The 15628-nt window shown below is 40.8% G+C and overlaps 1 protein-coding gene across 1 annotated transcript; it reads right to left on the reverse strand.

Moving 5' to 3' along the window:
• Window positions 1–4462: 4462 nt before the first annotated feature.
• Window positions 4463–14237, reverse strand: ZNF831 (zinc finger protein 831). The gene is made up of 5 exons (XM_009893464.1): window positions 10050–14237; window positions 9051–9193; window positions 7253–7416; window positions 6429–6580; window positions 4463–5317 (listed from the first exon to the last, which is right to left on the reverse strand). The coding sequence occupies exons 1-5, from the start codon at window positions 14235–14237 to the stop codon at window positions 4463–4465; spliced, it is 5502 nt and encodes a 1833-aa protein (XP_009891766.1).
• Between the last annotated feature and the right edge of the window lie 1391 nt (window positions 14238–15628).

A 15628-nucleotide genomic window follows, 5' to 3' on the forward strand; every position in this document is an offset into this window, starting at 1 on the left:
CCCCCTCTCGTCCACCCCTGTGTACGAGTTGGGGTTTGCCAGGCAGATCAGTGAAGCATCAATAATTAATAAGAGCCAATAAAAAAGTTCGAAACAATAAGAAATAGTCAGTTCCCATCTAAAGAGGGAAAATCTGAAACATCCACTTATTTACCGACAATTGGGTAGATGAGGGTGTTGAATATAGATCTTATCAGCGATCAGCATTCCTTATTAATTTGCTTCCTTCAACAGAAGCAGGAAAAAGTTGATGAGATGCTTTCACGTGCAAAGGAATTTCAAATTTGCTTATAGCAAAGGAATGATCCATCAGAACTGCTGCTGACTTTGAAGGATAAAGAAACACAGATTTTCCTCTGTGCCTGGTGCCCTCATGTGGCTTTGATGTTCAGCTTCTTGCAGATTAATTAAACACATCACTGCATGGCTGACACTTTTGCTGTGTAAAAGGTGGAGAATAATTTGCCCGCGTAGCCTTGTATGTTCCTCTGGGAGTACAGTATCTTCTGGAAAGCCCAAATATGCTGTTTGCCATATGGGCTGCTGGATTTGGATGTGCAAACTCCTTGAGTTCCCTAACTTAAACCAAGAACCTTTCTCACAGTCTGCACACGTTGATGTACGTGATTCAAACCTTACTCCTCCGAGGGTTGTTACGGCTGAAGAGATTTGTGCTACAGCCGCTACCTTCTTTAGATCACTGTTAAAAATGCCACCGTAGTTCTATTGGTGGTTTTAAAGAACTACCATCTTTTGGCTTTCAGCTCTAATGTTAGGTCAAATTTTTATTGTGTGTACTGAGCTAAAAAGTTAAGGATTATTTCTGTCAGGAAATAGAGTTTAAAATGTTCTTTCTCAGCTAACTTAAAACTGCCCCATTTTTCCTTTAGCTACAGCTGCAGTATGACGAAGAAATTTCTATATTTAATGCTGTAAAATATACACAGGATAAATGCTTCTTTGCACAGCATATCTGAGTCTGTCATTAGAATACTTCTAAATTGCTCATCTAGAAAATCCACTCTAAACCACATCATTTATCCACAAACATCATGCAAAAAACTTTATCTAGGATATTCACTACATGTCCATAAATTATAATAACAAAACTCTTGCACAAGCAAGAGGTGAGCATAGTTGCTGTGGAGGCTGCTGGTGTGGTTTGATGCAATGGCTTTCTGAAGGTGCTTGTCAAAGCTTTTCTTTACAGCTGGATCAGAGAGATTTAATAGGTGTGCAAATTTTCCATTAGCTCTACAAGACTATACATTTTTAAGAGACTTTGCAGAACTCTGAAGCATTTGAAATTCTACTTTGTGAATTCTTCGGGTGGAACAGCACAGAACTGAAAATTCTGATTAAAAATTGAAAAAATATTTCCTTGTTGTCCATACTACTGTTAACAAAGATATATAGAGAGTTTGAAAATGAAAATGGAAAAAGATCTGAAGCTAAAGCAGCTTAAACCAGGCATATGCTTTTTTGTTGGTAGGACTATCTAATGGGTGTGTTCCTGCCGGTACCTGCGTGACAGCCGTCGCGTAGCCTTTAATGACGTGTGCCCACGAGCGCTGCTGGGAACGCTGTGACTCGCGAGTCTCTGTGAGCATTGCCTTTCTTTTTCTCCTGCTGCTTCTACAGGTTCAGAATCCGGCTGTAACTTTGAGTGATTCCATCAGAAAACAGTTCCAAAACTTTGAATTCTTCAATATTGCGGCAATATTGATGTCATCTCCTCCCCCTCCCTCTTCCCTCTTCTTTTGCTCTTTTTCTCCCAAATTGCAGTTATATTAGTGTACGTCTTTGAACTCACACTATTTACATTCTTTGCACCTGGGATTCACCCAAATACCTCGCAGCTTTGTCTTGGAGCACAAATACTGAACAGAGCAAGAGAGATTTCAAGGCAGTTTTTTCTTTGATCTTTCTTGTCCTTGTAATACCAAACCTAGTGAAACTTGTCATATTAGTGATGGTATCGACATTTTTCTTGCTAATAATCTCACTCAGAAGTTTCCCGAGTAACATATTAGCTCTTCTCCAAGGTTTGAGGTGGACTAAGAAATTTAGCATAATAGCTACTAAAAATCATTAAGTGTTAATATGCTTGAGCTATAAGTTAGTTAATGTACTAAGACTGTTGCCACATATTATAAATTAAGCTGGTTTATGTATAAAATGAATTTACGTATAGGCTCTCTAGTAAGCCTTTCCTAGTCTGCTGAGAGCTTCTCCCGACAGTTAGGAACAGAAAGGTGGAGCTCATTAGGTGTGCCCCTGTTGGTATTTAAGAAAAGGCACTTGCAGAAAGCCCATGAGCTGCACAGCACTCGTATGTGCGTTGAGGTTACTGACATTCTTGGACTTGCATCTCTGCAGTTGATTCTAGAAATAACCCTTAATAACTAGCACAATGTTAGTGTTATTTTGATCATCATGTCTTATTTGTATTAAGATAAAATAGTAACAGTAAAAAGAGAAAAATCTAACAATATAAAAACAATCTAAGGGTATAGCATTCTTTTCAGCTGTATCATTCTAAACAAAATGTTATTTTTTGTATTATATCTCGGCCAACAAAATACGCAGCTTGCAGTGCCTCGCAGTCCACCATTGTTGATGCCATTCATTCTTCAACTATATGCCCGTGCTTGCTGAGCTCTAAATACCACACTTCCCAAGCTGAGGAGGCTGTAACTTCACCTTATCCTCTCATTGTGTGGTATGTGGAGATAAAATCGAGGTTATAGAAGTCTACCATAAAGTGTCGCAAAAGAACAGACTGGTTCACTGTATTTCTGAGCTGTAAATTTTGACCACAGCCCAACAGATTAGTATGAATACTAGTGTTGTGAAACCCCAGCACTTGGTAAAGAGAAGTAAAGCAGGAGAACAAAAAGGCATAATTCCTTAAACTAATATTCCTAGATTTTTTCCTTGCAGCTTTGACACCAATTATTGGTGTAATTGGTGGAATATTGCAAAATTTTTAGAAAGAGAAAAATGTGTTTCATGGTTCATCCTCTGTTCTGAAAGAGAAGATCTTTTTCCTAATATTTTTTTTTAAACACATTAGAATTAAGAATTGGGGTAACATTTTGATCATGTGTTGTGGGTTTTTTTCTGTACCAATAATAAATTTATGAACGTAGTTTGAGGTTAAAGGTGAAGCTCTGTATGGATGACCTCAAGTCTTCTCATGTTTGTAAGACATCTGAAAACACAGGAGTTGCATAGGACTTAGCACTTGGTTTTTGTCTCTTAGATGTTTTGGCATCTTTTTGCACATACACATTTATTTTTCTCATGTAATATACTAGATCTCTTTGTGACTAAGAGCTATATAAACTTACCTGTGCGTGATTAAAGTAAAAGGAATTCCGAATATCCCATGTAGGTTAATCCTTAAAACCCTATGTATGGTTCACAATATAAGACTGGTAGAAGTTTAAGTGTAGAATTTGACTATAATGTCTAAGTGGAATGTTTTTAATGTTTATCAGTTTAATCAAGCAAGTGAATACGCTTGATCAAATCAAAATATCTAATTATTTATTCACATAGAAACCAGTAAATTTCAGGGTTCGTAGCACAAAACTTTTTGTTAAAAAAGAAAACAAGTTATGCCATATAGCTTCTTTACTCTCAATAAAATAGCATCATTGCAGTTAAACTTAAGATTACAATAAGAATGAAACATTCCAGATTATATTGGTTGGAGCACAATGTGATGAATATAACGAGAAAATCCTTGTTATAAGTTTTACCACAAGGAAATATCAATAGCTAACACCCATATTCTCCAACTAGAAATCAAGAATATTTGAGTAGATCTTGGCATAAAAGGCACGAAACACAAAGCAAAGCATGCTTGTGTCATTTGTCACAAAGAAGCATTGACATTTGTGCAACATGGAAAAAGATCAGCATTTTTCCAGACTCTTCCAATATCACAGATGCTCAGGGAACAGATCTTCCCCTTAATGCCAGCGTATCGCTCCCGGTTCAGGTGGAAGTGTCTACAAGAAAGGAGGAGTATATAGAAGAGAATACATCCGTACGCTTCCAGGAAATCTTAGCTCATATATTGAGGAAGCTGCTGCTCCAGCATTGTTAGTAGTAAATAAATACACTGCAGCTTTTAATACTGCAGCCACCGCAGCTAGCACTTGTGGGAATTATCTACCACTGGTAAGACTGTTAACGATGCTGGACAGCCCTCATAAAGGCAGGTTTACCCCTTGCATTGTGTGATGACAGCTCCCTCTTTGCTTCAAATAAGCTTCTTTTGGAAAAGGTTGAGTCCTTGAAATAAGGGACTCTCTTCAGAAGAGAATGCTGCCTGTTGCACCGGGGAATGGCTTCTCTGATGTTAAGGTGCTTCAGAAGTACACATCCAGCACCTGAGGTATTTCCTTCCGTAAGGCGCCGTTGCACAAGCATCCTGTTAGCAGCCGATTTGCTATATTTCTATAACAAGCCTATCTTCATCATCACTGCTAGTGTCATCATACTCAACTCTGGTTTGCTTCCTCATCATCTCTAAACCTCTCTTTTTGTATGTCTTGGAAGGTGTTGCAGAGTAAGTCTCCAACTTGGGGGACCTGAGAGTAATCGGGGGCTTTTTAAAGGCAGCAGTAGCTGTTCCGTGTGGCCTTCCGTAGCTGTTTGACTGCGGGTGGGTTCTGTTCTTGTCCGCACTTCCACAAAGGTCAAGGATTTTTTGAGAAACGTTTGGCCGCTCTGTGTATTCTACACTGGGTAATTTAGTCCTTGTGATGGACTCAGGAGGAGTCTCTGCTTTTGATCCGAATAAACGTGAACATCCAGGCTGGGAACTGGGACTTGAGTTGTCTTTTGGAGATGAATATGTGTTTTCTTCAACTGGAGGTTTCTCCCTTCCTGAAGCTGGGATCACCGGGTCTAATGTGCCAAATCTTTGACTCTCCCGCTCTACATTTAGTGTGTTTTCCCGACTTGCTTCTAGATGTAAGGAGAGATGACCAGTAGTCTCTGAGTTTGTGCTGTCAGGTTGGTCACCTGTGCCTGTGTTTGTAAAATCAGAAGGGCAAGACCAAAAAGAAGATGCCATTGAGTCCCTCTGAACGTTTGGCTGTGACTCCCCTGGGACCGATGGCTGAAGCACCAGTGGTTGTGTCACTAAACAGCAGATTTCCACATCACTGCTAACTGGCAGCGTGGCTGCGTTCACTGTGGATGAAAAGGAATGAGCTGTCATAGGTATTTCCAGAGGAGCTGTAATGTTCTGAAAAGAGAAGTTTGTTCTTGTGTGTTCCCTGATTTGCTCAGAAATGTCCTGTAGAAACTAAGGGGGGAAAAAATTTACATTTCAAATTTGCAGTCCAGAGCAATTCCATCCTTCATAAAAGTGCAGTGATATCTAAGTTGACTGTATCAGTAGAAAACATTTACCTCTGCTGTAACTCATATCAACTGAGTAATTAAGCATAATGTCAACCTTTATTTATAGAACTGTGATTATATTTGCACCCCTTTTCTTTTATTCCATTATTACAGACCAAGTTACTCATCCACCTTAGGGGTTAGGGGTTTCAAGCTGCATTCTTATGTACTGTCTAGGATGACGTTCTTTTCATTAAGATATTTTAATATGCGTATTGCGATGATGTTTGTGCTATGTAGGGGGAAAGGTTTGTGATGAGTCTGTGAGAAATATTACGATGTCCGAGGCGGTGAGATACGTGTAGGAAATAAAATTACTTAGTAAAAAACATTTTAAGGATTATGTTCCTAAATATGGTACTGCTTATGCTACATGAAAAACCAGTGCTCATGCTACACAACAGCAGTCGGGCTCAGCAGCTTTTGTCTTCAAGTGTGGCCAGGGGAGGTCTTGGGAAAGGTACCGTTAGGACAAGCACCAAATCCTGCCGGGAGCAGTGCCGACGCTGCACGCACCAGCGCTGTGTGCCGCGCGTGCCAGGCTCGCTAAGGCCCCTTCCCGCTAACCAGCTGCTGGCGGCATTGAAACCCCAGCAGCACTGGTTTCCACAAAGGGCTAAAGAAATGCAGGTGCGATGCTGGATACACGTTCTTCCCTCCGCTACTTTCCTCATGTCAAGCTTTCTGTCTCAGGATGCTCTGGGCTACGTGTGCGGGCACCTCTGCCGGCAGCGCTAATTGATCCTCTGGCAGCAAGCACAAGAAATATCTTTTTCAATTGATGCAAGTTTAATTGTTCTTTTCAAAAAGCTAATTCTAACATTTTCCTTATATTTTAACTGCAAAAATACCTTTAGCACATTTGTAAACAAAATCTGTGATACAAAGTAGTCTCAACTTGAACTTTAAAACAGCTGAATATAATTCCAGTTTTAATTACCAATTCCCAATATCTTTTTTCTTTTAATAAAAAAGTAACACATGAAGTAAGGTACAATACCTACTTTTTTATCCATTTTGTCTTTGTGTTTAACGTGGTTTAGATTTTCAGTATGGGAAGATATTCCTGAGTTATTCTTTCCTTCTGTTTTCCTTCTGCAAAGTGGCTTGTCTGAGGTGGAATGAGATGTGACTTTTTGCTGGTGTAGGTAATTTTCTATTGGAAAGAGATTGCAGAAACATTTACTTTGATTTTTATTCCCCCACCTGCTAGAACTTACTAAATTTCTCATCATATCACTAACTAACTTCTATGTTGTTACTATTTTCTGTAAATTTTTATTCTAAGCCTGATGCACTTTCTCATTTACATACATGGGTTTGGGTTTGGGGTTTTTTTATTGGCCGTTACTGTCCTGCAGAGTAACAGCTATTTTTCATGTCTGCTATGAATGAACACAAGGTATTGTCCCTGCTTCCAAGAAGGCTGCAGCATAAACATCATTTGCATTAATACCACTAATTAAATGGGGGGGTCCTGAAACACAGAAAGCAAGTCAACACCCAAACCCACACTGCAAACACACAGTCTTGTTTCAGAAACTGATAAAGATCCATCTTAAAACTCTTTAGCCTTCTAGCGAAAGGTTATTTTGGGTTATTTCTTTTTTAAATGCCCTCCTAATTGTCAAATTCACATATATGTGTATGAAAATCGTTCCATTCTGAAAATGTGGGAGATGTTTGCATTTTTACTCATAGAACATACTGAAGGACAAAAGTGGTTTTGCAGTTCCATGTGGAACAGGTGCACGTCAGAGATACTGCTATCGTTCTTTCTCTTAAAAAATAAACATTCAGTACATTAAAAAATATGAAAAATACTTACCTTGTACCTTTGATTGAGGAGAATGGCACTTCTTACTAAATGTCCGGGGCTGTGATGAAGAGCCCTTTTTCAAAGCATCTGGTGTTCTATTTGGAAAACAGTGCCGCTTGCTTGCTCGGTTATTTTTCCACTGAGCATATCCATGTACGTGCCTCCCTCTGTGCCTGCAGTGCCAATGGCATCGAAAGGGTAAACAAATATGTGTGATTGAAAAGCAGCCAGAGTAGAATAATACCACATCATCAGGGAAATTTAAGTCTAACAGCAATTTACTACTGTGAAGGTGATGTTCGTTTGTGTCGACTCAAAAAAAAAAAATCAAGATTTTAGGCAGGACATTCACAATTATTTTATTAAATTTTTCCTCAGTAGGATTCAGTAAATTCTTGGTTTGCTAAGAGAAAAGGATTCAGGAATAACAAATCCTTTTTCCTCTGGAATTTTAAAACAACATACTTCATAAAGACTTGAGTCGTACAGGAATCACCTGAGACTGCATAGTTGTTAGCTTTTTCACTTTTCACTTCTTATGTGCTGTCTATTCATCATCACTAATGAACAACATCAATATTTCAGTCACTTAGAAAACTCACACTGAATAACCCAACTCTGCTCTGTTCCCTACTCTGTCTAGATCTTGCAGTAACTCTTAACGATGGAGACTGAAGTACCGTGGAAGGTCCCATCCCTACATCCATAGACTCAGTCACTATACACAGAGTAATGAGTAAATCCGAAAGGGCATGCTTATTTGGGTGTTTGGTGTATTAGAAAAATATATTACATGTCATGATTAATAGTTTGGCCAGTTAGCTACTAATATGTGTGACCTGAGCTTTCAGCACACTGTACTTAATTGAGTCCCTGTACTTATTTGATATAGCCAAATAAATAATTGAGACCAGCAGGAAAAAAACCAAACAAACCAAAATGCCCCAAAACCAAAGCAGAAAAATGTCCTAGAATAATGTCACTAGACTGGATAACATAGGACTGAGTCTTCTATTTTTATTCTTATGCCCCTTCAAAACTGCAATGCTGTTTGCCAAACTAGACACGGTGATTAAGTTACTGACACTGATTTGTGCACAAGTGAGTCACTCTGTCTGATTTTGGTCATGAAATAAAATAAGAGGGATGTATGCACACAATATGGGTTTCTTATTGAAGCAATTCGTCAGACGTTCTGCTACCCCACACTCTTGGAAGATTAAAGGCTAAATCTTCCACTGATATGAACTCCCATTAAATACGGAGAAATTGTGTTGATTGATACAATGTGTCTTTGACAGTTTTATACTCAAATTCTTCCTGCTTTTTATTTAAACTACAGATGGTTTTGTTAGTTTGTGTTAGAACTTGATATTTATTCTTCTGCGCTCTCTTGTGAATACAGGATACAGATCTTCTGAGGACAAAAGGGTCTTGCACACTGCTTTTACCTGTAACAGGATGAAAAACTGAAGTACTTTGGTTCCCTTCAAACAAAAGGAAATGCTGACAATTTGGAGAGATAAGAATAATTTCTAAAGCACAGTGAGAGTCACTGACCGGTCATCATCTTTCTTTGGTATACGTCTGTTTTGCTCAGAAAAGTCTATTCTTGATAGTCAACAACATGCTGGTATTTTTTATAGTTTAGTTTTGTGGAACTGCTGCTCTTTCTGAGAGATTTATTTTTGCCCCTGATTTTGACAAGGTTGAATGTTTGGGATAACTTTTTATTTTCTGTGGACTTTTTACACAGAGTTTAGCAAAATTATGTGTTTCTAGGGAAGCTGAAAACCATATTCCTTACCATTTTGGGGTGACTTTAATCTTTTTCTGTTTGTGGCTCCTCTTGAGTTTATTTGTTGAGAGTTTTTCCTTTTTGCAAACTACTGTTTTCTTCTTTTGCTCTGAAATATTTTTGAAAGCACCACCAGGAGCTGTTGAGTTTAACTGTTGAGAATACTGGAAAAAAATGAAATACATGAAAATTCTGAATTACATTAACTGAGAGATCGGAAATCTATGCTCTTTTTAAATAGCACTGAATAGCATAGTAGTTAGAGAGCACAACTTTGATTTTTTCCTAGAATTTCTGTGTTAGTTTTTTCTAATCACTTTGTCCATCTACTTCTATAAAATAAAACTGAAACAACTCACTGCTTTTGTGGATCTGTATAGAATTAGCGTATGTTCTTTCAGATTCTTCTTCCTATAGCAAGGGTAAGCTTAGTCTTACAGAGCTGTTCTAGGATCTGTACAGATAGACTAGTCTATCTTCACTTACCTGAAAAGTAAACACTTTCAAGGCTTAACCACTTTACAGGGCATTAATGCAGTTTGGTTTTGTTGATATTTCAGTGTATCTGAACGATGAGAGATCTAGTACCCAGTCTGGCTTTGACTCCAAGTGTCTCCGAGTATAATAAAGTCTTGACATTAATGGTCTACTACAGTCCTACTCTAATTCAAATATTCATTTAAAATGAGAAAAGTGTAATAGATATGCTGTTACAGAAGAATATAAAATATACTCATAAGGGGAAAAATCAAGAAATAGAAATACACTGTTCTCACTAGACAGCATTCCTACTGAAAACTTAAATATTCACACAAAAGTATGTGTTTTTTATTCATCAAATGAATATGTAACTTATCTTATAAAAACATAAATTGTAAATTCTGTATCTACAAAGCCTGTAAATGTCCATAAATATACTTTTGATAATTCTTTTATTTTTCTAATGGGGTGAGGGAGTGTCAGCCAAACACACCCTCTTGAGAAAAGAAAGCAGATTATTAATATTACCTCCTGCATCTGTTGTCCTTTAGAAAAGGATGAAACCAATGTTTTTAAACTCCTGTTTGTTAAGCCATATGCCACGGTCTTGCTAATATTTTTCATTTTGAAAATAGAAATATCGTATTTCGACAGCGTGCATTCATTGCTGGATTCCTCGTCACGGGTGTGCAGGGAGGAGTAAGCAGAGTCTGCGTTGCCCTTCTGCTCCGCAGGCAGAGGAAGGCTTCTTGTCAAACAACACCAAGTTAGTCGAGGTTCAGCGTTCAGCGAGGGGAAGGTGCTCTTCGTGCTTGATACCATTAAACTTCCAGAGTAGCAAGTCGGATTATCGTGGGGTAGTGCTGGGAATTCTTTACAGCGAGTGGTGAGAGTGTGGCAATACAAAGTGCCAAAAGAATGGCAAAAATAAGTGGGGTTGTCTGTTGAGCGCTGAGAGTGCTGCGTCTCCTGCACTGCTGGGGAAGTGTCCTCAAGAACGCATGGACCTCCACCCCTGTCCCACCCTGGGAGTGTTGGCTCTGCACCCTGGCGAAAAGCTGACGTCATTATCAAAGGGTCACTTCCTGAGCAAAGGTGATGTAAAACCTTCCTCTCTTCTTTGATGTCAGCTGATAGGAAAAAACCACTTGTATACAGAGAAGTAAAGCATATTTTCTTCCTGGGGGTCTGTGTAGAGGAAGTAGTTACGCTCACCCACTTCTCTTCTGTTTGTCTTTGAAAATTTAATTTATTTTTGTCCCATTTGGTTTTCCAAGCATTATAAAAGGTGTTATCTGCTGTGGTTAAGATATTTGTTGTTTCTGAATTGACTGGAGAACAAAATACTGGAGTCTTCCAGTTTGCATGTACGTTCCATCGTAGCTCTCCTTTGCTCGCCTTTTGTCTGACTTCAAGTTTTAAAGGGGACCAAAACACATCATTAGACTGAGAACTGAGCGATCCGCTGTTGGAAGAGCAGAGGGGGTTGGTTAAGGTGTCTGTCACAGATGTGCAAGGTGTAATCTTCTGTTCCGATCTAAGCAAAAGTGACAAATCTGAGGCTCTCTTGTCTTGGGGCACTTTAAGGATATATTTTGGAGAAAAGGCATTTTGTTGTGGGACTGGATTTAAATGACCAGGTTGCAGATGATGAGTTTTCAAAGACATGTCAGCAGCATTGTCACTGAAAAGTGGTACTTTTGCTGCTGTTCTCGCAAGACATGTTTTGACATCTTTATCTGTTGCATTGTGCAAGGCAAAAGAATCGCAATCACTTCCCCTTAATTCAGGCCCTAAAAATCCCACAAGTGAAGCTTTTGAGATACCTGCTGAATGTGAAAGAGGGTTAGCGTCGCTATAATTAGGAGCTTTGGTGGGGAGTTGGATTGTTTTCATATACTCCACATTCTCAGTACCTCCAGTGGATTCATTAATTCCTGTGCTTAAGTTTTGCTCCTCTGCTGTACTGGAGAACGTCACTGGTGCTGTGTCAGGAGACTGAGCGTTAGTGCCATAGACCCTCTCTGCTTCATTTACCACGCTGTTTTCACTGCTGGGACTAGGGCAGGGCTTTGAAATAATGGTTTTTGTCTTCTCCGCTTCGAATTTCAGCTTTTTTCTTTCTGATGGTAAATTCTGGGATTTCCCTGCAGCTTCTCTGCTGTTGTTGCAATGGGCCCACGGGGGTGTCAGGGCATGCTGGCCAGTTCCCGTACTCCGGCTATGGTTTCCATAACTGTTTGAAGTGCTTTTATAGTCTGATTCAGATGTACTGGATTCTTTCCCAGGGCTTGGTTTTTCCCACTTGCTCCTCTGCACTGGCAAGCAGTCATCATTCCTTCCATCAGCGTTCAGCTGACACCGAGGATTTTGAAGCCTGAGCTCACAACCGCTCGGAGCTCGTAACACGCTGTTGCCACCTGCGCACTTGTCTGTGTCACTGCCACTGAGGTCCGGGGAAGTTTCGCTCACTGCAGCCTGCACACCGGCCTTCACTGAGCGTGGCGTCTCCGTGACGCAGGTCGAACTGTCTGCGGTTTCCTTGGAGAGGACATTCTGTGGAATGTGGTTACCATTAGTAGAGGTTTCTGTTGTCACAAGGGAGGAGAGACTGTCACTGACAGAGCTCCTGCCATCTCTTTCCTCCGTAATTTCAGTACTGCTGACTGATTCCTTTGAATCGGGAGAGAAGCTTGTGATATCTGTAATCTTATTCCCCCTTGGTTTAATTTTCTTGGCGTTTTGACTGCTTTTCATCTTTTGGTAGATTTTCTTAAATGTTTCATCTCCATACATTTGCCATTTTTCTTGAGAGAACTTCTTTAACTTCCTTTGATTGTGTTTGTTATTTTTAGCCCTGATTACTTCTCCAGCCCCAAGCTTTTTGCTCCCTTGCAGCTCCTCCGAGGGAGGAGGATGATCAACCACGTTACTTAGAGGCAAATCATCCACTGCCGTTTGTCTGACGAGGGCTCGGGGATGGCTGTTAGGAAAATCCACTGAATTTGCAGCAAGATTGTTGCTAGGCAGCAAAGCGGCAGTGCCGCTGTTGACAGACTGCTTCGCAAGGGAAAGTGGTTTGGGGCGACCTGCTGTGTCACGCACCGCTCCTGTGCCCTCCGCGACCGGCAGAGAGTTGCTCCGCGTGACAGGCACAGTATCGACCGTTGTGGAGAACTGGGTGGGGACTGAGTGAAAGAACATTGGCTTGCCCTTTTCTAGGGGTGCAAAGGTAGATTTTGCTGAACAAAGGGAAAGATTCTTTTTCCTATTTACATCGCAAGTTCTGATGTCAAAATGGAAAGAGTCTTTGTACGTATAAGGCATTGGCAGATCGATGCTTCCCTGTTTAGAAAGGACAGTTTTTCTGGGCCTAACGTTGTCTAACTGGGTATCATCCACCACACTTTTGTTATGAGATATAAGTTTTGAAATGTGTTCTTCCAGCCTCTTTTTCTCTAGCATCGAGGCTGTCGCCTTCTCAGCTGCCTCTGGCTTTGCAGGGCTTCTGGAGGCACACCTTGAGCTGCTGCCGGCAGTTTCGTTTTCCAGCTCGGCGCTGTGTTCAGAGAGGCTGTGCAGAGGGCTGGGTGATGCCATCTGCAGTTCTGTACTGTCGGAGCGGGACAGGTACCCCGAGTCGGTGCTCTCACACTTCTTCAGCTTGCCGTCAAGCGGCCTGTAATCCCACTGTTTTTCCGAAGAGGTTGCTTGCTGCCTTTGCAACTGCACGTGCTTATGGGCCGTTGGAGTTCTCTGCTCCTGTAGCTTCTTTCTCTGGCACTGACCATTTGGCAAAGCTCCTGGAGATGATGAACTTTGAGGTTCTCTTTCAGGAGCCCCCTGATTGGCCTGTGCGCTAAAGGGCTGATTCGTTGTTTCTTGATTTCCTGAAGCAAATGATGAATTGCTTGCTGGTGGCAGTGAAAGGTCATTAGGTTTCTTAGTGTCCGCGCTGGTCTCTGAACTCGTTTGTTCCATCTGTACCCCCCTGTCCTCACAGGTCCTACTAAGTCGTTTGCTGCCTTGATGTGACGTGGTGCTCTCTGTTGATTTCTCGTGTGGCTCCAACATGCCCGCGTTGTCAGAGTCTGAGGGCAGTCTGGTGTTGTTGACGTGTGTTTGAGTTCTTCTGTGTTTATACAAATTGCTTTGAGTTTTAAACGCAATACCACAAGTGGTGCATGGAAAGGGCCTCTCTCCTGTGTGAGAGCGAATGTGTTTCTCAAGGACGCTTGGCTTCAAACAATCTCGTCCACAGTGCTTGCAGATATACTTCCCAGCTTTTTTTGATTTTCCTGGGCTTCCAATAGATGCGTTTACACAAGAATTCGGTGGTGATAAAACCGGTAAAGTGCTCACTATGTTCAGTGTTAGAGTTTGCCCGAGCTGCTTCTGGAAAATGGGCTGCGGCTGCTCTGTGCCCTCCGAAGGAAGAAGCGGGTTCAGGATCAGAGGTCCGTTGCCGTCCAGGCTTAGGCAGCTCCTGGCAGCCACTAGCTGGCCGTGGGGCTGGAAGCACCCTGCCTGGAGGGGCTGGTACAGCGGGATGGTGAGGGCTTTCAGGTACACGAGCTGGGACAGGGCCTGCTCCGGTCGAGGAGCCGCGCTGCCCCGGCTGAGATCTGCAGACCCCCGTGCAGGCTGGAGGGAAAAGGGTACATCTGGGGGATGTGCCGGTGCAGCTGTAAGACCGGGCTGCTTCTGGGCCGCCATTGCGAAGGTTATCTGCCATACGCTCACGTATCTGTAAGGGAGGGGAAACGAAACAAGTAGGGATCTTCAGATAGCAAAATAAAATAAACGCTTTCAACTGCTGGACCGGGAAAGTTAGCAATTAAAAATATCACAAATCCTATATACAGGCATTGTACAGGCAATAATTACTTCATTTTCCAATCAAATTGATTCCTCTTTCATTTCTTAGCTAGGAATTAAACTTCAGTACAGTGTAAAGAACATTGAACATTGCACTTAAAACCTACAAAAAGTACCCAACGTATTAGAAATGAATCAGAGTATCAGATTTGCAAAAGGAGGATCTCGGCAGCCCAGAAATAATACAATTTTAATTTTCTGGAACCGTATTCCCATCACATATTTGTACCACGTTTTTTAATTGCAGAACTTATTTTAACAAATGTTAACATAGGAACACAGAACAATGAAGGCTGGAAGGGACCTCAGGAGGTCTCCAGTCCAAACGCCTGCTCCGAGCAGAGTTAGCACCGAGGGCAGGTGAGGGCGCTCGGGGTTATCCAGTCTGGTTTGGAAATCCTGCGGGAACACAAACTGCGCAGTTTCCTTGGGCAGTCTGTTCCAAACACGGGACGTTAAACATGGCTGCTCATTGTCGGTGTTTACCCAACTGAAGTGAGCTAAGGCCAAACACATAGCAACTAGTGATGTAAAATGAAACTCTGTGAACAAAATGAAACTGATGTCCCGTTTTACAAGTGAGATTTACATAAATGTGTACAAAGTAGAAAAGATGGTATCAGAGCAAACTAGTGGGATAAATTAAGGCTGTCTTTTGTGTAGCCCAAATTAATTGTGTCTAATTAAATGAGATATTATGGTATACTGCTTTCAATCCCACATGAAAACATTTTGTAAACACAGTTTTTGGAAAAAGTAAACCTGTTCTTACGAAATCTGTCCAAATGCATTCAGGGTTGGTGCTGGTTCGGACAACTTCTTATTTTAACAAAAATTTGTCTTTCTTCTTTCTTAGAAACAAGAAAACTATCCAAATAAGCCAGTTGAAAATGATTTTTGGAAGAGCTGATAAAGGCATCAGCATAACCTTGTAATTATAGTTTGGGTGAAAATTAGAAGGCGATCTGTGAATGTTTAATTCTTGTTAAAGCTGTACTCACAACTCTGTATCCATTGGCTGTTGTGAATAATAGGCTGTTCTTGTGCAAACAGTCATAAAAACCCCATTTGAAGTAACATAATCAGTGGCTAAATGCGATATCTGCAATTTGTTGCCTTTCTGCATAATCTGTAGTGGTGTTTTTGTACCTTCCTTGGATCATTTTAATACATAATCATTACTGGGAAGCAGTAAAAAAACTTACTCAAAAATATTATTTGAAACTTGG

Source organism: Charadrius vociferus, unplaced genomic scaffold (assembly GCF_000708025.1).
Source record: "Charadrius vociferus isolate BGI_N301 unplaced genomic scaffold, ASM70802v2 scaffold259, whole genome shotgun sequence".
Classification (NCBI taxonomy): domain Eukaryota; kingdom Metazoa; phylum Chordata; class Aves; order Charadriiformes; family Charadriidae; genus Charadrius; species Charadrius vociferus.